Source organism: Blennius ocellaris (assembly GCF_963422515.1).
Source record: "Blennius ocellaris genome assembly, chromosome: 13".
Taxonomy (NCBI): domain Eukaryota; kingdom Metazoa; phylum Chordata; class Actinopteri; order Blenniiformes; family Blenniidae; genus Blennius; species Blennius ocellaris.
In genome coordinates this window covers 22,387,023-22,406,771 of record NC_137662.1, presented here as the reverse complement: position 1 = coordinate 22,406,771, position 19,749 = coordinate 22,387,023, and the positions used below count along the sequence as shown (strand labels likewise).

Here is a 19,749-nt window from a genome sequence, read left to right as displayed (position 1 = left end):
TCAAGACATGGTGACATGTGGAGTTCCACTAGTCTTCCACTGAGCTCGTGTCCTCAATCCTTTTGCAATTGTTGATATTCGGTATAACGGAGATTTGACCTTTTAGTCGATGTGGAATTCATCAAAACCTTCTCAAGGCAATGTTTTCATGGATACCTGAGCGGCTGTCGCCACCTGCTGGCAAGCTTCGAACGTTGCATTGAAATATGTAGGAACACAGCAGGAATTAATGCCATCCATCAATGTCCATCAGCAAAACATGCGAGCTCCTTGACAGTAGTTTTTTTCAATTATTAATTGCTTTAATACATATTTTAACTAATATCACCAGAAAAAAATAACAATACTGAAAGTTACAACTGACAACAAAGGAAAGGGGGGGGAGGGGGGGAGCACACAATACATAGTACTGGTAAATACAGAGTACAAACATTATGCAAATTATTTAAATGGGGCTTTAAATATCATAATCCAAATAAAACTTTCTTAATTAAATAAGCTATAAACAGATGTCAGCCTTCATCTGACATTGCTTTAAATAAACTAATAATAAAGAATTCTGACCATGTCCATTAGATCTTTATTCAACAGTGCGTTGGTTTGAGCAGATTAATCAGTTTCCTGGTTTTGGCGACACCTACAGGCCATGCCATATAATATATATATATATATATATATATATATATATATATATATATATATAAATAAATAAGAGTATCTGATGGCATTTTGGAACCTGATCAGCACAGCAGCTAGAACCAAAATGGTTCAGGTCACCAGAGCCAGGAAATGCTGACTAGTGATGTCGATTCCGTAAAGAAACACGGTCAAGTCTTCAAAAGGTTCACTTATTAATGCTGTTTTTTATTACAAAAAAAAAACACAAACAAAAAACAAGCATTTCTTACAGTAGAATCACGAGTCGCTTTTCTCCCATATAGATTCATTCAAAGCAAATAAAGGCTTCTCAGTGTGTGACCTTCAAATCAAACGACAGTGTCTGACGACGTGACCTCCTGGAAGCAGCTTCACAACATGAGCCGGACCTCGGCAAGAGTCTGTGGTGCAGCTGAGGAGGGATCTCCTCCTCCTCCTCCTGTTTCTTCTACTCCTCCTCCTCCTCCCCCTCTTCCTCGTCGTCCTCGTCGTGGCAGTGGGTGATCTCCTGGGGCGTCTGGGGGAAGAAGTGCGGGGGCTGCAGCTCGCTGACGGAGCGGGTCAGCTGGTTCCGTTTGCACTCCAGGTCCTTCACGTCCACGTCGTGTCGGTTCCTGGTGGCGAGCGGAGACTCGCTGTCCAGGATGCTGATGTGCGTGTGTTCCACCGTCGACTCGTGAGGCATCTGTGAGGGACGAGAGGCCGTCAGGGCTCAGAGTCGCAAACAGAACCACCCCCCCCCCCCCCTCCACTTCATTCAGTAGCTTCCTTCACAAACGTGTGCGTAAACATTTCTGACTTTTAAGTTGCACTGATCTCAAGGTTGTACGCATCACATCCTGACATGTCAACAAACAAAAACCGGTTACAGTGAAGCAGCGAAACGACTAAAAAAAGCCTTGGCCCTTTTTTTTTTTTTTTTTATTAAATTTAAAAAAAATTAATAAATAAAAAAATAAATAATAAATAAGTAAGTAAATAAAAAAAGGCCAAAGCCTGGCCTTAAAAATAAATAAATAAATAAATAAAAAACATATATAAGGGGGAAAAAAAAAAAAAAAGGCCAAAGCCCGGCCTTTTTTTTTAATAGAATTCAATAAAATATACTATAATTAATATATTATAAAATATAATATTGTATTAAATATACAAGAAATTAAAAAAAGAATTAAAAAAAGGCCAAAGCCTGGCCTTAAAAAAATTAAATTAAATTAAAAAAAAAAAAAAAAAGGCCAAAGCACGTTTACGTGTTCAAGTGGAAAAATATACTTTTTATTGCAATTATTTTTTTTTTTTTATTGTTTTTGAAACACTGAATCCACCAGCGACTTGCTCCAGTAAAACAGTTTCCTCCGTTTCCACGGAGATCGGAGTATCCGTGCTGCTCACTCTTCAGTGTTAAAACAGCTCTTTTCCAGCAAAGCGAAACGTTTCCCGTCACTTACGGCGCCACCAGGAGTCACGGAGTGGAAAGTGCTGCTCACCAGGACGTGCGCCGCTCTGAACAGGTAGCTGAAGGGGTAGTAGAGCAGGTTGATGAAGGAGGCGGCGTACAGGTCGGCGTAGCGCATCACCTGAGAGGCGAACAGCGTCTGTCGGGAGCCGCTGCGAAACAGGCTTCCCATCATGCCGTAGCACATATCCATGTCATGAGTCACTTTCTGGAAAAACACACAAATCTTTGTTCAAGGGTGTCGTTATCTGAAAGTGAAGAAAACGTGTCGTCTCTCTCTCCCCGGCTTGTTCCAGGTTTTAAAAAGTGTGTCGCTCTCAACCAGCCAATCAGAAATCAAACCCTATATGGTGTCATCGGGGGCGATGAAGATGGGCATGTGTGGGCGGAGCCAGTCCAGCTCACACAGACACAGCAGATTGTGAATGCAGCTCCTATGATCCAATGTTGAAATGGAGGGAAAATCAAGGAAAAGCTTTGATTTTTGCTTTTTGGACCAACGAGATCCGGTGAAAGTGTTGAAAAGCTTCGCAATATTGACCCCTAATTCCCAACTGATCACACTCTCTGAAGAGCTCATCAATTTGTCTTGGAACATCTTTCTAAAAATGTTCTTAAGTCTCCTCGTCTCACTGCAAACCGTCACCGGTCCTGGCAGTTTAAAACACCTCTTCTACTGCCGGATTCTACATTCTCAATGTTCTCACACCCGTTCAAACTGTGCCTCAGAAAAAAAAACAAAAAACAAACGGTCTCAGTTTTGAATCGAGTCACGTTTCAGTCCCGAGCAGAGCAGTTCTGATGTGTGCTTGTACCTTGATGCGTCTCTGCAGCGAGCTGATGTCCGGCCTCTCGTTGCTGCTGCTGTCCAGATGCCTGGAGACACACGGAGCCGGTCTGAGGACTTCAGCCACCAAGTACACAATCTAAACCACCACGTATTCAAACAACCAACTACGGCAACACAACCACTCACCACAATACTGAAACCGTTATTTACAATATTAAAACCTACAACTGTGACTATATACATATATATTTATTTTATTTTAGTCTTTATTTGGATACAACACTAACGAAAATGATAAAACCACTAACTACAGTATCAAAATAAAGTACAATAATGAAACTCCAGTATTAAAATACAAACTACAATAATAAAACAACTATGGTAACAGGACCATGAACTACAATAATAAAACAACCAACTGCAGTATGAAAACTACAATAATAAAACTACAGTAAAAAATGCTGAAGACAGTATTAAAATACAAACTCCAATAATAAAACTAACTACAGTGATAAAACACTAACCACAGTATTAAAACAAATAATTACAGTATTAAAACCCTAACTACAATAATAAAACTAATAACTACAGTATTAAAACCCTAACTACAATAATAAAACTAATAACTACAGTATTAAAACACTAACTACAATAATAAAACTACTAACTTCAGTAAAAATGCGAACTACAATAATCAAACTAGTAACTACAGTATTAAAACAATTAATTACAGTATTAAAACACTACTTACAATGGTAAAAGTAACTACAATAATAAAACTACTAACTACAGTATTAAAACACTAACTACAATAATAAAACAACCAACTACAGTATTAAAACACAAACTAGAATAATAAAACTACTATCTACAGTATCAAAACACAAACTACAGTGAAAAACACTTAACTCTGTCATCAGTGTGACGAGGAGGTTAATAAATCACACGCCACAGTGATTTGTGAACAGATTCTCCAGGACTGCTCAGCTGAAAGCTTTTCTTCAGAAACGATTTTTAAAAAAAACAAGAAGAAGAGCCGCTTACTTACTTGTAAAGCTCGGCGAGGAAACAATCCAGTGACTGGAGTTCTTCAAATACAGCTGGAGAAAAACAGAAGCACAGCTTTTCTTTTCACTTCCTCCTTTCAGCACGTCCACTCACTTTGGATCGTTTAATTTGGTTACAAATAAAATAAATCAATAAATACATCTCAGTATTCATTCTAATGGGCAAGTTGCATACTGGTACAGCCAGTGTGTGTGTGTGTGTGTGTGTGTGTGTGTGTCCTCTCACAGCTCTTGTCCGTCCACACATGCAGTTCCTGCGCCAGCTCTGGAATGACCAGGAAGGTCCTCCAGCCCTGACGCTTCTTGGACTTGAGAATGTCTCCGAAGATGTGGTCTCCGATGTAGACGATGTCTTTGCCTTTGGCGCCCAGCAGGTCACACACCATGTCCGACGAGCCTGAGGGAACGTTTTCACCGACACCCGTCATGAACGAAAGCTCAAACTTCTGCTTTGTTTGTTTGTTTTAAATCCTGCTGGTCTCACCAAGAGGAGCCTCTGGAAACGACGTTTCTCAGCTCTCGTTTTATTAATTGATTCTTTGGTGATCCCCGTTCTGATGCAGGTCGACGGGAAATCATATAATTTAAATAAAATATGAATTAAAAATCCTTTTTTTTATTAGGAGTTTGTTGCTTTCTTTCTTATCATTATTGTCTGTATTTGGTTTGTTTCTCATTTCCGGGCTCAAAACCAGAAAAGAGAGACGGTTGCAGAATATGGAGAAGCTGCAGGTAAACATGTTTTATTTATTTATTTTTAGCTTGAGATAAATACGTTTGTGTGAAGAGCTCCGTACTGAATCGGTGCAAGATTATTCTAAATGTTACCCAATTCAAAAGGTGGAACAATGATTTATATTGATTATTTATCGACTGTCTTTTAAATAAATATATTATGAATAAAAATCATTTTGGATATGATGGTCATTATTCATTTATTTACTTATTTTTTTCCACTTTGCTCCGATATGCTTTTATTCATTGAATTTCATTTTTTCCCGCATGTCCAAAATAATACCTTTTTCACTCATTCATTCCAGGTTGGTCTCTCCGTTTCGCTCCAATCGTGAGAAAAAAAAGCTCAATTGATCACTTTTTACCCAACTGAAGCTATTAAAACGAGTGAAACACGACGGACTTCCTACCTCCGGAGTAAACGATGCCGTGCTGCAGCGGCCCGGTGTACGTGCCGATCTTCAGTCGACCCGTGGTCTGGAAGAAGCCACACATTCATCCATTCATTCATGCGTTCGTTCGTTTCTCCACAGGTTGCCGGGGGCGACGCGCTCGGCGCTCACCGTGTCCACCTGCCGCAGCGTCGTCCCCTCGCCGAAGAACAGCGGCTTGCGGGCGTCCACCAGGATCAGGTCGAAGTAGGTCTGCCAGGGCCGGTGCGGCGTCCCTTCCTGAGGAGCCATGCGGCAAAAATAAAATCAGTCCGGACACGTTCGGTTCGACAAAACAAAACAAAAAAAAGAAGCGGTGTGGAAATGGTGGGTGCTACCTTCGGCCCGTGAGGGAAGTCGAACAGGTAAGTCATTATTTTCTGGAAGAGGAGGGTCGAGTTAGAGATGAGAAAAATTGAAAAACACACACAGAGGGGGAGTGTCGGAACCTCGCGTTTGATCAGGCTTTGGTCCTAATGCAGTGTTTTTCAACCTTTTTGAGCCGAGGCACACTTTGTCTTTGGAAAAATCTGGAGTCACACCACCACCCGAAAATGTTAAAATGTGAAACTCTGTAGCCTCTATTAACAGTATAAAGTCATTCTCATCAAAGTTTTATCAACAGGAATCAAATAAATACAGAAACCAAGGACTTTTTTTAATAGTGACTCCCTCAGTGTGAAACCTGGACCTGATGGATGAAGAGCTGAGATCCTGGTTCACATTCTTCCTTTTCAAAAACTTCTCCATCACTGTCACTGACACAGTACTTTGATACAAGATGGCAGCAGGAGGTGGAGATTAACCACACTGACGTCTGTCACTTTACATTTCACCGGCAAAGTTCTGTGCTGCCCTCTAGTGGCGAAGAGTATTTATATCGGCTGTGAGAGCAAATGTTTTTTAGAAAAAAATGTGAAATTGGATAATTTCCCACGGCTCACCTGACTAGATCTCGTGGAAACACCAGTGTGCCGCGGCGCAGTGGTTGAAAAACACTGCCCTCGAGGAACCTCGTTTCAAAGGGGTTTTCGCGGCTTTCATTTCCTTTGGACGACTCGTGACAGTCGCTCGCTACCGAGTGAAAACACGGCCGACCAGGCCTCTGACGGATTTACTCAAACCTCCACTTGTTCTACTTTTTCACGCGCCTGACACCCGAGGCGTTTCCCATTTTTGTCCACCTCACTTATCAGTAAGTCTCGGTTGTTGAAGTTCAACAAAATGGTTCTTTCTATAAATAAAATAAAAAAAATTGAATATAAAAACGTTTGCACAATTATCCGTCATAACGTCACAGAGTGTCATTTTTTTTTTTTTTTGCCTCGTAACTTAAAAAAAAGTATAGAGCCGTTGTGTAAAGGGTTCCAGGTCTGCACGTCTCACCTCGGTGTATTTATAATCACTGTTGGTGGCCAGAAACACTTTGGAGACTTCGTTCATACGGCTGAGGAGGAGAGGGAGCTTCGGCTGGGAGCAGGAAAACACAAACTTTAGACAATGACGACCACGATTTACAAATCAACTCTGTGTGTGTGTGTGTGTGTGTCACTTACATCCTTCACCACATACTTTTCCAGGTTTTCAACGGTCTTTTCCTTCAAAGATCCCTGTGAAGAGACAACAGAGCGAAAGTCATGTTAACGATGAAGGCAGTTCGGCTCGTCAGCGTTCAGAGGCTGGTGAAGCTCTAAAGATACTGAAACTGTGGCTTTTATGTTGCATTTATGAAATTTAAGCCCTATGATTAAGACCGGTACAGATCTTATGAACATCTTTGTCCTTATTTGGATTTAATCCCGATTTTCTGACTTCAGAACGTCAACATTCCTCAACTAAAGTGAAAGGCAGGAGACACCGTGGGATGTGAAGCAGGTTTTAATACATCAACTACCGTAATTTCCAGACTATAAGCCGCTACTTTTTTCCACACGTTTTAAACCCTGACGTGGCTAATTTATGGATTTTTACGGATTCTGCGTTTAGACACGTTGTCGTTTCCCTAAAAGTGATATTTCTGCTCGTAGTGACCTCGTGTTGTGCTGCATTGAGCGATGCGTTCAGGTTCATCACGTAAATCCGCCCCGCTGGACTCTGAGGCTGAGACATCTTACCTCCTCAGAATCGCAATCGGCAAATAACCGATGGAAATACTTTTTCCTGTCCCGTTACTACATAGACACCTGCGGCTTATAGTCCAGTGCGCTCAATAGTCCGGAAAATACGGTATTCAACCTTTTCGAACTTTAAATGGCTCGCCTGTCACGTCCGACCGGAGCCGTCAGAGATGCTGCCAGCCGTCTGACAACCCACCTTGAAGTGAACCCAGTCCACGGCGTCCCTGACGTCCTGGAACATGCTCTTATAGGACATGAACAGGTCGCCGTCCTTAAAGCCAGTCGCACAACTACGGAGACAAGAGTTCAAACTAAATCGGAGCGTCGACATTCAAAATGGCAACAAATCAACACCCCGTCTCTGTTCCAAAACTTTTTCTCATACTCGTCTCCAACTGTACGATATTCGGAACCAGGTACCTGGAGTATCTGGAGCAGTTGCTGAAGAAATCCACGAGGCACGCAAAGAGGTAGGTTTCTGAGAAGAGAGAGAGAGAGAGTGAGGAAGAACGACTGACAATCCGTCTGCATCTTTGAAGAAATACCACCACATTACTGTAGATCTAGTCTCACTAGATCCATCACACCCCTCCCTCTTTTAATCCTTTTGATTGTGTAAAGTGCAGCAATGAACAGGTCGATTTTTTGCTCTGATGATTTTAGACCATTAAAACAATACTAGTTTAATAGCTATATATTTTTTCATGCTTGATAACAGGCCTTCCTGATGAAAAGTATTTTACCTGGAAGATGTGAAGACTTGCTGATGCGTTTACTCACCAGGCAGGTTGAAGAGCGTGTTGAGGATATAGAAGCGGTCCGTGTCGCCACGTTGGATAAACTTGTTGGGGTACATCTCTCTGATTTCAGGTCTGCGTAGACAAGCAGTCGATGCGAGACGTCAACACTCGTTGGGAGAGACATTTCCGCAGCTCACCGTGATTCCCTCCTCGGACACTCTCTTGATAAATACTGGCCACAGACGAGCAAACTGTCAACGTACTGCCCGATATAATAACCACAGTCCTACTGTTATGGACGACCGACGTGTAAGACACACATCTCTCAGCTCAGCTAACACGCCGTCCTTCACCTGCATGCTTGTAAAGCCTTAAAAGTTGAAATCGACAGACGACAAACTTTCCGAGCGCAAAACGTTTCCTATGAATCCACACGTTTGTGAAAGACTGTCAAAGTATTTCCCCAACGCCTGCAATTCCTGCCACTGCTCGGTAAACCGGCATCCTCCGCAGTCTCGTCCGGGACGACCCTCCGCCTCGCCACAGCACCTGTCCAATGGGACAACCAGCAGTCGGCGGCTCGGCGAGAGCGGCGGACCTCACCCCCTCAAGAAGTTGAATCCGTGCGCACACACCAGGATGTTCCCGTAGGCGTCCACCTTGAGCAGGTTGCCGTGCATCGTGTCAAACACCAAACCCCTGAGGACAAGAGAGGACACAAGAGCACTGAGTGTCCCAACGGCCGGTCAGTAACCAAACAAAGGGTTTATTGTTTTTTATTTAAATGAACCCACCTGGTGGGGAAGGAGGGGTCGTAGACGAAGTTGAGCAGCTCCTGTGGATAGCCAATGGACACCATACGCTCCACCGTCAAGTCAAAGCCCAACGACTCGTACTCGGGGGATTTGTACACTGGACAGGAGGACAAGCTGGTGAAGATTCAACGTCAAAGAGCACTGAAGGCGCTTTTCCACGAGTTCCTACTCGGTCTCACGCGACTCCATTACAGTATCGTGCGACCGCGGCGTGGGCGGAGCCATCGGAGCTTTACCCCCCCCCCCCCCCCCCCAACGTGTACAAATATTCACCGCCGACATACGTTTATTAATAATATGACAAAATGTGGAGACAAAATGGAGCGTCACTGGCCGGTGTTTCGGTTTCACTGGTGCCCCTGTTAGCTGGTGACTTCCGTTCGCAGCAGCCGATGTTAAGATGAGACAAACAAACGCTACGATACTTTAAACTTGAAATACAGCTTAACGGCGTTCGGCTACGGACTTTGGGGGGGTTTTCAACATCTGCTGTGAAACCGGGGGGGGGAAGCTCAAGGAAGATGGTCATCAGTTAACAGCTAAAACCAGTTAATCCAAAAACGCCTAACCGATACCCGTCGAGTTCCGGAATCCTGTGGTCGACACCAGACAAAACATACCTGCGCATTTTACCTGCATCGCTGTGATTGGGTTTTAAAAAAAAAGAGCTCATCTGTGTTCGTGAAGCAGGTACCCGAAAAAGGTACTCGTTTCAACTGAACCCCCTCAAGTACCAGGAATCACATCGGGAACCTTTGTGCGTTCCGTCAATCAAACAGCCGATCACAGAACCGACCAGCAAGCAATGACAAAAAAAAAGGTCAAAGGTCACTCACCGGCAAGTGTGTAATCCATATCAAAACCAAAACACTTGATCTTCTCCATGGCCAGGCTTCGGTTCACAAACACTCTGGAAGGAGACAAACGAGTGTCAGCTGGAAGCGTCAGTGACTGACGGTACGACCTCGTCGTACACGACCCGCAGACACGCGACAGTCGCCGGGGGGAGGCGGGAACGCGGCGGGAAGTCGGGTTTTGATCAAAAGAAATCAGAATTTAAATAAAAGTTGAGGACAGCACCGGGAAACATGCAGCTCTACTTGTTCCTACACAGCGACTCAAACGTCTCGGGCTTCACGTTTCCAAACCAGAGACTCCGTTCAAGGACTTCTAAGGTCCAATTTAAGGACCGTGTCCCACTGCTAAACAGTTTGTCTCACACACTCCGCAGAGTTTGGTCTCATAACTTGGTCAAGTTATGATTTTGTTTTTTTGTTTTTTATGTACTACTGGTCCAAACAGAAAACTGATACACTCTGCGGTGTGTTTTACCGTTTCAAACGACTCGGATAAACTCCTGAAGAAACGTGGCTCTGTGTTTGTACCAGCAGTTGGGGACGGAAGGAGGGGAAAAGGAGAGGACGGACGGACAGAATACGGAGAGGGATTCAAACCGCGGGTCGGCCAGCGGTTTGATCCCGAGTGTTGATGAAACGACGAGCAGATGTAAAGTGGAAAAGAGCAAAAGTCCGACTCCACTGATCACGGAGGGAAGCCTTGGACGAAAAACAAAAGGCTTTGGAGCTTGTTTACCGTTTGTTTTGTTGGTTTGCAGAACTATTGACTCTACAACTGTCATTGACATGCTAATCAAGATATGGAGAACATGTTGGAAGACTTGTTCTCCCTCAGTCAATAAAAAATATCAACCGTCTTAATAATGATGGAGGAAACATGAGGGCCGTCTACGGAGGACCCAAGTTCTTTGTATCGAAGGACATTAATAAACCAGTCGAGTGCAATAAATGTGAATGTTTTTCAGAATGTACTCGTATGTTTAGCTTATTGGTCCCACTGAGACCAAACAAAACAATTTCAGCATCACGGAGGGGAAAATTTCAGCTGGAATCCTAAAAAAAAAAAAATCAGATGATGGAACAACGTTCCTCCGACTTCCAGTCATTTAAAAAACATTTTTTTTAAACCCCTCCAAGATCAAGTCAGCTGCTCTCTGTGAACAACTGCGATGCTTCCCGTTTCCCCACGTCGCCCCAGCCTGCGTGGATCCGGGACATTCCGGAGACGGTCCAGACGGATCCTGGACGGAAGGACTTCGGGCGCGGGTGAAACGGGAGGATGCAGGATGGGAAAGCGATGCAACAAGAAGGATGAGGAGCAGCTGCAAGGCCGGTATGGATGCGTGGGGATGGGAGGACCGGGACGCGGTCGCCACGGCGACGGGGCTCGACCCAACGACGACAGAGAGTGACCTCGTACCTCATGGCGGGGTGCTTTTGAGCCAGATCCCTCGGAAAGCTTTGCAATAGAAAGTACAGGCATCACCACGGTTCTTTACACTCGTGCCGTCGTGTGCACGCCATCAGGCACACGTTGCCAGGATGTACTCGAGTACTCGGAAGAACGATAGGACGTCTCTGCATGTTCTTTTTCTCCTGCCGTCACCTCGTTTTATGTGCAATGTTGAAAACATGAAGTGAAATACAATTGGAACGATTCATTTTAAGGTGGTATGACCGGCATCTTAGTGATCCACCTTTATTTCAGCAAACATTTTAAAGCTTACCGGCAAAAGCCTTCACCTTTATTCTAGAGCATATATACATAGAGTATATCTATATACATAAAAGTACTGCACAGCAGCCGGCCCATGGAGGGCACCAGAGCACCGCCCCACTGGGACCAAGAAGAAGAATTCGTTTTAATGAAATATATGAATAAACTGTAACGCTGTTGAAATATGTTTATGGCAACAAATTAACAGTGGATTACGAACCTGAATTCTATTAATTTTCTTGATTCCCTCTCGCTTTCACAGTGTGTGTGTGTGTGTGTGTGTGAGCAGCCAGCGAAATATTATATTACATTTTTAGATATACACACAAGCTGAAAATGAACTTTATACACTCCTGATCAAGACCCGTTAAAAAAAATTACAAGAATTTACATTTTGCATTGTTGGATCTTAAAAAGTTTCCAAGTAGAGCTTAGAAAAAAAAAAAAAAAAAAAAAAAAAAATATATATATATATATATATAATAAAAATTAAAATAAGAACTCCACTTGGAACCTTTTTTTTTTTTTAAAGAAATGCACATTGGTGCAATTGTGCAACTGGTGTCAGGATGTTGACCAGGAGCACCTGCGGGTCCCACACCGGGGCTGAAAGCTCGGCAGACCGGCGGGTACCTGTGGTGGGCTTCCCGGCGGTACTTCTTCATGGCCACTCGGTCCATGTTGGCCGGCAGCGCTGCGTGCTTCTGCAGTCGGTCGCTCCATGAAGCGCTCATCGTGGATCCACACCGGCCTCTGGGGGACACACGGTTCATTATTTCATTCATTGTTAAAATAAATAAATAAATAAAATAAAATAAAATTAATACTAAACAGAACAAACGTTGTCAAATTGCCGGACGAAAGGGAGCAGGGAGAAGATTAATTGATATTCTCTGGCGGTCGGTTCCAATCACTGCAGCGGGACTCGTCTCGAGGACGTGACGGACACACAAAACAGGAAGCGCGTGAGTTCGTGTGGAAAAACAAGAGGAACGCTTCTTTCCCGTTTCTCAGACTAAACGTGTTGGTGAAACCCGAGTCAGAGCCTTCATGTTGCCGGAGACACGGAGGCTCTGCTAAAGTTAGCCCGGGTCTCTGTGGAGGCAGGCGGAGAGGGAGGGAGGGAGGGGTGGGGGGGGGACCTTACTGACACCGCCAGCAGCCGCGACGGATCCTTCGATCACTCCTACCTGAGAGTCCGGACAGCTGCTTCCCGAGGAGACACCCACCTCTGCTTCCTCCGATGAGGCACGCGCAGCGAGAGGCGGAAAAAGACGGAGAAACACGAAGAGACACGGAAAGAGACGAAAAGACACGGATAAACACGAGGAAACACGGAAAAACACGAAGAGACACGGAAGGAGACGGAGACACGGAACGCGACGCGCAGAAACACGGAAAAACACGAAGAGACACGGAAGGAGACGGAGAGAGACGAAAAGATACGGAGAAACACGAAGAAACACGAAGAGACAGGGCGCTGCCGCCACATGTAGACATACGACTATAGAAACATTTAGCTTCACAACAATAGACAAAAGCGTACTAAATGTGGATTCACCACATTTGTTTGTACTGGAGAGATACAGATGTATAACTTTACACATAAATAAAGACACAAATAGTGCCACTGCTTTTTACAATATCAGCATGGCGGCCAGCTTGGATGAGGACGTCCTTCTCCAGTACATTAATTTCTTTACACAATTAATTCAATATTTACAAACAGTAGATATGTAGTCTGAAAATAAATATGGGTGTACAGTTGGTGAAACTGGAGCTCAGACTTTTCGTGCTGTATAAAATCCCATTAACCGACCTCTTATGAGTAATTTAAAAAAAATAATTTCATTTTTATAGCACTACATTAAAGTCATCTGAAAGCACTCACTCAGCAGTATATAGATACAAGCTAAATTACACCTCATCCAGGCCTCGTCTTTCAATCCAGCTTCTAATTTGACAAGTTCATCGTCACCCTCATCTGATCTCATAGAAAAAAAAAATTGTGTATCATCTGCATAAGAACAAAAGTTAATGGAATGCTTCCTAATAGTTCACTACAGGACGCATGGATAATGTTGAAAGTATAACTTCAGGCTGAGCAAAAACCATCATCAACATGAAAGAAGTCAAATCTTTAGTTTAGTGTTGTACTTTTAATCCTAATGTTCAGGTCCAGGATAGTCTGATCAAATGCAGCATTGACATCTAACAGGACAATTTCGCATTAGTTAAAATAGAAAGAGAGAGAAACTTAGATTTTAGAATAAAAAAAGTTAAGAGCACGTGAAAACAATAGTTATTCGATTTGTTTGGGGAAACAATGTTTGAATTTGGAAGCGTTACCATAAGATCCATTTCATGCTGTTCAATAAATGCCAAAAGTTTTAATAAGTTCAAAAAGTCCCTTTTGTGGTTAAGAGTACTTTTGTTTTTTTATTCATTTTTGATTTCCTTTTATTCACTCTGACCCCCCCATTAAGTTTAGACAGTCAAAAACCATAATATATCAAATATATCTTAAAGTAAACTGAACTCTGGAAACAGTGCTCTTAACTTTAAATGACTCAAACATTTCTGGAGTTTGCAGTTTTCAATAAAGAGTACATGTAGAACTGGTCAAAACTTCAACACAGCTTTATTGTCTTGAATAGAACCTAATTTATCGAACAGAAATACGTCACACCAACACTTGTTTTGGGGTCAAAACACAATCAACCAAAACCACAAATTCATTACAGAAGACAGAAACATCTCGTCTTACACGGGAGAACCAAAATGTAAGATTTATTGAGAACAACAATGTTGATTAGTCACTTCTGGTACATTTTCAACACACAGACACATACAAGTATTTACAGATTGATGATGGACAGACTGGGGGAACTCGTCTGACTCAGACTTTGTTGATGGCGGCAGCCGGCAGGGTGGATTTATCCAGGTCATCAAAGTACGGGTGGGTCATCGCCTCGCGTGCCGAAACCCTCTTTGGAGGATTGTAGATCAACATTTTCTAAAGGGCAAACACAAGCACGAGACCAATCATTTCTCACACACACAAAATCAGGATGTATGTCAAAATGACCATTTCTGCACATGCTCACACACCAGGTACATTGCTGCACAATAAACACTTCAGAAAAGATGAGAATACCATTTTAAGAACATTTATGGTGCAAAAACAAATAGAAAATTAAATAAAAAATACCCTAAACTTTTCTGAACTGTTAAAACACAAACGAATAGAGAGGACAGGCTGTGATACAGAGACTATAATTATTTATTATTTATTTATCTACAATGTTTTTTGTTTATTTTAATCAATTTGAATACATGCAATGCATATATTGTAAACATGTACATAAATAGGTACAAGGGTGTCGAGTGACTGATTATGAAGGAGAAAAGGTTGAAGTAAATAGGTTTAGGATCCTGAACAATTCGGATATGTTATTTTTATTTTGTTATGTTCGTTTGTGTTTTTATTTTGTTTCGGATAATTTGATTTGTTCTCAGGTGTCTGAAATAAACCTCAATGCTTCGTTTTTAAGCAAAACACCACGTTACTCTCACAAGACCACTTTTTCCAGTTACTAGTAATCCAACGCGTTACTATTTCCAAAACCGGTAATCAGATTAAAGTTACTTGTCCAAGTCACTGTTTCTGGTCTTTAAAGCCGTTTCGTTATTAAAAACACAACCGGCGCTCCTCTGTTCACCTCACATGACCCCGCCCCCTTCTCCACTCTCAGCCAATCACCAGCCAACTTCAGGTGACACAAAAAAATCGGAACAAACATCCTTATTATACCTTGTAATTGCAACAACTTTTTTTTCTTCAATCAATCAACGAAAGACTTAATTTGCCCCCCGGGGGAAAAGGAAATGTTGCTTAAAGCAGGAGGTGCAAACAAATGAATAGATAAATCATTCAACAACAGACTACAACTACATCACGGGGTGAATAAATACCAGTAAGAGTAACAATCTGATAACAAAACCACGAGTTAGATATGAATACAACAAAGGTTAACATGCAATAACATGGTGCAGGAGGATCCAACATGGCGGCCCTACCGTCAGCAGGTCCAGGCCGTTCTTGTCCAGGTTCTTCACCACCGAGGACACGTTGCCGCACTTCCACTTGGGGAAAGTGTTTTTGTAATCGGGCAGACTCTCCACATCGGGCCACACGTCATTGTTTGGAGTTCCCAGGGTCCTGCAAAAAAAACAACAACACACAGGCGCTACTTCAACACTGAAAATAAGACCGACTGTTGCAAAGCTGTGAATTAACGCCTCAATTTTCTTTACGACTGCCGGCTTTTCCCCGACAGTCATATGAACATGAAGTCTTTAATCTAGAAAATGACAAACGTCAGAAACGTGACTTTCGTCTGAACACAGCAGACAATTGTACCAACAGTAAATATTTGATTTAATATTTAAACTGTCGATCGTATAATCAGATCAGACTCACTGCAACTACATCAGTACATGTTCGGCTGCATCTTTTACATCAGGCCCTTTGTTACACCCCGCGTGATGCGTTCAAGGACACCACGTAACTCTGATCAGTGTGTAAATAGACGCCATGCTCGGCTCCGTCGTAGACTCGTCGGTGGAATGTCGAAGTAAACAAAAAAACATTGATTTGTTGACACGCTTTGAAACCGCAAAGGGTGCAGGCGAACGGGTCTTTAACGTCGCACGCACACGCAAAGCGCTCCCATAAAACTGTGCGTAACCGCCGTTACACCGAAAGACAAACGGCGCCACGACCCGAATCGCAGTGTCAACGTCACAAGTGACGGCTTATGAAGCGTGAAAAACCTCCCGTCCTCTGCCAGCGGCCCTTTTATAACCCGGGTTTAAGCAAACGTGCAACGGCAACCACGGAAACCCACAAGGAACGGTAGAACGGAACGCATCTCGCAAAGCGCACCAAGACCCAGATCTGTTGCATGTTTGTTTTGGGCTTTTATAGCAGACAACACAGGTCCAAATGTACGCAGGGTTGTGAAACGGCCACGTCACGACGAAGGTATGCGACGTCACTACATGAGTGGGAACGCATTTGTTGTGACGCTGCTCAGCTGTACGAGCAAAGTCCAGAGGACCAGACTGGCCACAGACCAGAGTATCGAGCTCTCAGGGTTTGATGACCTGGACTTATTTGGCTTACGTCAATAACAAGTGTCGCATTCGCTTACCTGAAGATCCTGAAGAGTTGGTCTATCTCAGAGTCTCCATGAAAGAGGGGTCTCTTGGTGACCAGCTCGGCAAAGATGGTGCCGGTGCTCCAGATGTCCACCGGGGTGGAATACCGAGGCGAGCCGAGGAGGACCTCCGGGGCTCGGTACCAAAGAGTGACAACCTGAGGACACAACGCTTCCTTCAGCTCAACGCGTCGGTTTAAGGCGCTCTTAAAGAGTCGGGACGGTCTGCTCACCTCGTGGGTGTAAACTCTGACGGGGACGCCGAACGCCCGGGCCAAACCGAAGTCGGCCAGCTTGATCACCCCCTTGTTGTCGATCAGGAGGTTCTGGGGCTTCAGGTCTCGGTGGAGGACACGGCGACAGTGGCAGTAATAGATGCCCTCCAGGATCTGGTAGAGGTAGCTCTACGAGGTGACGGGTCAGAGCAGAGGGGAAGCATGGGCACATCTGCGTATTAACAGCTGGTCTTCAGGTAGAACTAGTAAACTGAGATGATCTGAGATGTTGACATGAGAGTCACTCACACACACCCCGTGACCCGGAGTCAGACAAAGTATTAAGGTGTACGCGACCTCATTCTTTCCTCATCTGTTACCTACATTTCCCTGGTTATTCTTATTAAATCCAAAACGCTTCACATTGCGGACATCGTCAGGCCGATTTCCACTGCTGACATTTTTAGCCGCGGCGTCGTTTCCTGCCGGTTTATAGACTTTCTTCATTACAGGGGAGCACAAAGAGACAGCTGAAGAGCCACACGTGGCTCTTTAGTCTCTCTATAGAGGCGGCTAGAAGCCTTTGCTTCATGGCAAAATATATTTGACGACTAAAAAGCTGAAACTATGAGTATTACTATTAATATAGAATATTACCGATAGAAACTGCAAGTTGGAAACTGTGATTCGGAAACTCTCTGAATGCCACTAAAGATACAACTCTTGTATGTATATCAAAACTAACAGCTGTTTTATAATGGTTTTTTTTTTTAATTAAACATCTGGTCAGAGGTTCCTCGGAGAACGAAGCTCCATCACCAGCATGTTGCAAACCATTTGCAGAAACATTGGATGGATGTTGTCGCATAGATCATCAGACTCATTCTCGACTTACCTTGGCAAGCATGGGATCCATGTACTGGCCCGACGGGATGGAGTCCAGGTACTTCTTCAGATCCATGGACAAGAACTCAAAGATGAGGTAGAGACGCGACTCTTGCATCAGGACATCCAGGAGCCTGAGACAGACGTAGGGGCTCATTTAATGACGTATAACCGCATCGGAAAAAGATTCCAGAGTCCAAAACACAAGAGCTGTGTGCCGATTTAATATCTCAACTCAAAGCTCGGAAATATACGAGTCCGCCCTTGACCAAAATAAGCGTCTTGCCTCGGATATGACCGTGTCACTTCCACACTTTGCTCTGTTCCTTTAAAGTTGCACTAGGTTTGCTTGCAAAAGTCCAATACAACCGTTCATAGTCGGATTTATTTTCTGTAGTGTGAGGGGAATCCATCTGATGTTCCTGAAAGAACTTGAAAATGTGTGTGTAAAGTGTGGAGGCACACCTTTAAATCTGCAGGTTTGAATAAAGCTCACCCGCCCTGAATCGACACCGAGTCCCAAAGGGACGTCAGATCAAACTTCCCCCGGCAGCGTTCAACCCAATAACTTTTGGAAAAGCTTCACCGATTATCAGTGCGTGAGCAACCGGTGTTACAGCAGCTTGCTCCGGTGAAAGAAAGCCGGCACTTCCCTCTGAAGTTCATTTTAGTATGTCGGCCTACTGTGGGTGAATGAGTGGAAAGAAAAAACCCCTGAAGGACAAAGAGGAGCTGCAACTTTGGAACTGATCACTGATTAATAAATAACCCTGGAAGGAAGCACGTCTCTTCTGAGCCGTCCACAGATGCTCAGGTGAGGCCGGGCAGAGCCGAGGGACCTGGAGGTGGGATCAACATGTGTGTGTGTGTGGGGGGGGTGAGCTCCGGTTCTTACCGGACAACGTTGGGATGTTTAAGCTCCTGCAGGAGGGACACCTCCCGGACGGCGGTGCTGGGCACTCCTTCCTCCTCGCTCTCCAGACGGATCTTCTTCATGGCCACAACCTGCCCCGTGGCCTTGTGTCTTCCCTTGTACACGACCCCATAGGTCCCTGAGGAACAGGCCAAGAGGACACAAGTCACTCAGTGGTCACATCCAGCTTGTGTCATTGAAAGTGTAAATACAATCTGATTTAATGTTGTAATTAATGGACTTGACCAACCTTCTCCAATCTTTTCTATTTTCAGGTAGTCTTCCATTATTCCTGCAAACCAAAAACAACACGTTAATAGCACAGTTCACGTTGGGAAAAAAAAAAAAAAAAAAACGTCTCCATGTCTGTGACACTGAGGTGATTTATGAACGGATGAATAAGGGCATGTTGAGAATGCGACATGGGAGGACGGCATCCGTCTAAAAGTTACTTTTGAAACGGTTACCAATGTTCTGTACAACCGGCGGAGCCGCCTGGTCACAAAAGATTTAACGCTTAAAACAGTAAAACGTGTTAACGAGAGTCACGGTGTCCCTCGAGCGACCGGGTGGCTTTATCTCGCGCTAACAACAAATGGAACTTTCTCAAACCGAAATGTCATTTATTGTGTTTAACTCGGCGTGTGTGCGAGCCTTTGTTAGTGTATTAAAAAAAAAAAAAAAAAAAAAAGTTTCTTTACCTGCTAGCTACTCGTCCCGTTCACTCTCCTGTCGAGGCTGCCGCAGCTGAACTCCTCTTTTGAAATGAGCCTCAGAAGAGCAACGGTTCAAAAGGGACGAATCACGACACGGCTCCGATTTTAAAGCCGCCAATCAGCGCTAGGAATGGCTGTGACGTCGTCGAAGCGGGAGCAGAGGCGCATTTACGCAACTTCCTATACGAGAACAAGAGGTACTCACAGTCGCTACTCAAGTTACATGTACTTATGTGTAAAATACATGGAAAACGCGTAGCCACCTCACGGATAGAGGAAAAATGAGAAACTACTGCGTCTGAAACGCTTTTAAGAAGTGGGACATTATCTTCCGGTTTGACGTAAAACACCACGTGGCCCAATATGGGCTCAAATGATAGGCTAAACAGAAACCTCGTCGTAATCACGGAGACTCTGAC

At 43.8% G+C, this 19,749-nt stretch overlaps 2 protein-coding genes across 2 annotated transcripts; both read right to left on the bottom strand.

Annotated features, from left to right (window-relative positions):
* Positions 1-878: 878 nt before the first annotated feature.
* nt5c2a (5'-nucleotidase, cytosolic IIa) lies at positions 879-12,663 on the bottom strand. The gene is made up of 18 exons (XM_080507602.1): positions 12,570-12,663; positions 12,013-12,132; positions 9,642-9,715; positions 8,785-8,902; positions 8,594-8,689; positions 8,031-8,122; positions 7,671-7,728; positions 7,447-7,540; positions 6,690-6,743; positions 6,520-6,603; positions 5,472-5,513; positions 5,266-5,373; positions 5,113-5,179; positions 4,194-4,364; positions 3,949-4,000; positions 2,926-2,986; positions 2,142-2,318; positions 879-1,342 (listed from the first exon to the last, which is right to left on the bottom strand). The coding sequence occupies exons 2-18, from the start codon at positions 12,111-12,113 to the stop codon at positions 1,106-1,108; spliced, it is 1,686 nt and encodes a 561-aa protein (XP_080363728.1). The 5' UTR covers positions 12,114-12,132; positions 12,570-12,663; the 3' UTR covers positions 879-1,105.
* Positions 12,664-14,104: 1,441 nt separating this feature from the next.
* cdk1 (cyclin dependent kinase 1) lies at positions 14,105-19,346 on the bottom strand. Its single transcript, XM_080507613.1, has 8 exons — positions 19,316-19,346; positions 18,865-18,906; positions 18,597-18,753; positions 17,712-17,835; positions 16,835-17,005; positions 16,596-16,759; positions 15,460-15,601; positions 14,105-14,395 (listed from the first exon to the last, which is right to left on the bottom strand). The coding sequence occupies exons 2-8, from the start codon at positions 18,899-18,901 to the stop codon at positions 14,279-14,281; spliced, it is 912 nt and encodes a 303-aa protein (XP_080363739.1). The 5' UTR covers positions 18,902-18,906; positions 19,316-19,346; the 3' UTR covers positions 14,105-14,278.
* Between the last annotated feature and the right edge of the window lie 403 nt (positions 19,347-19,749).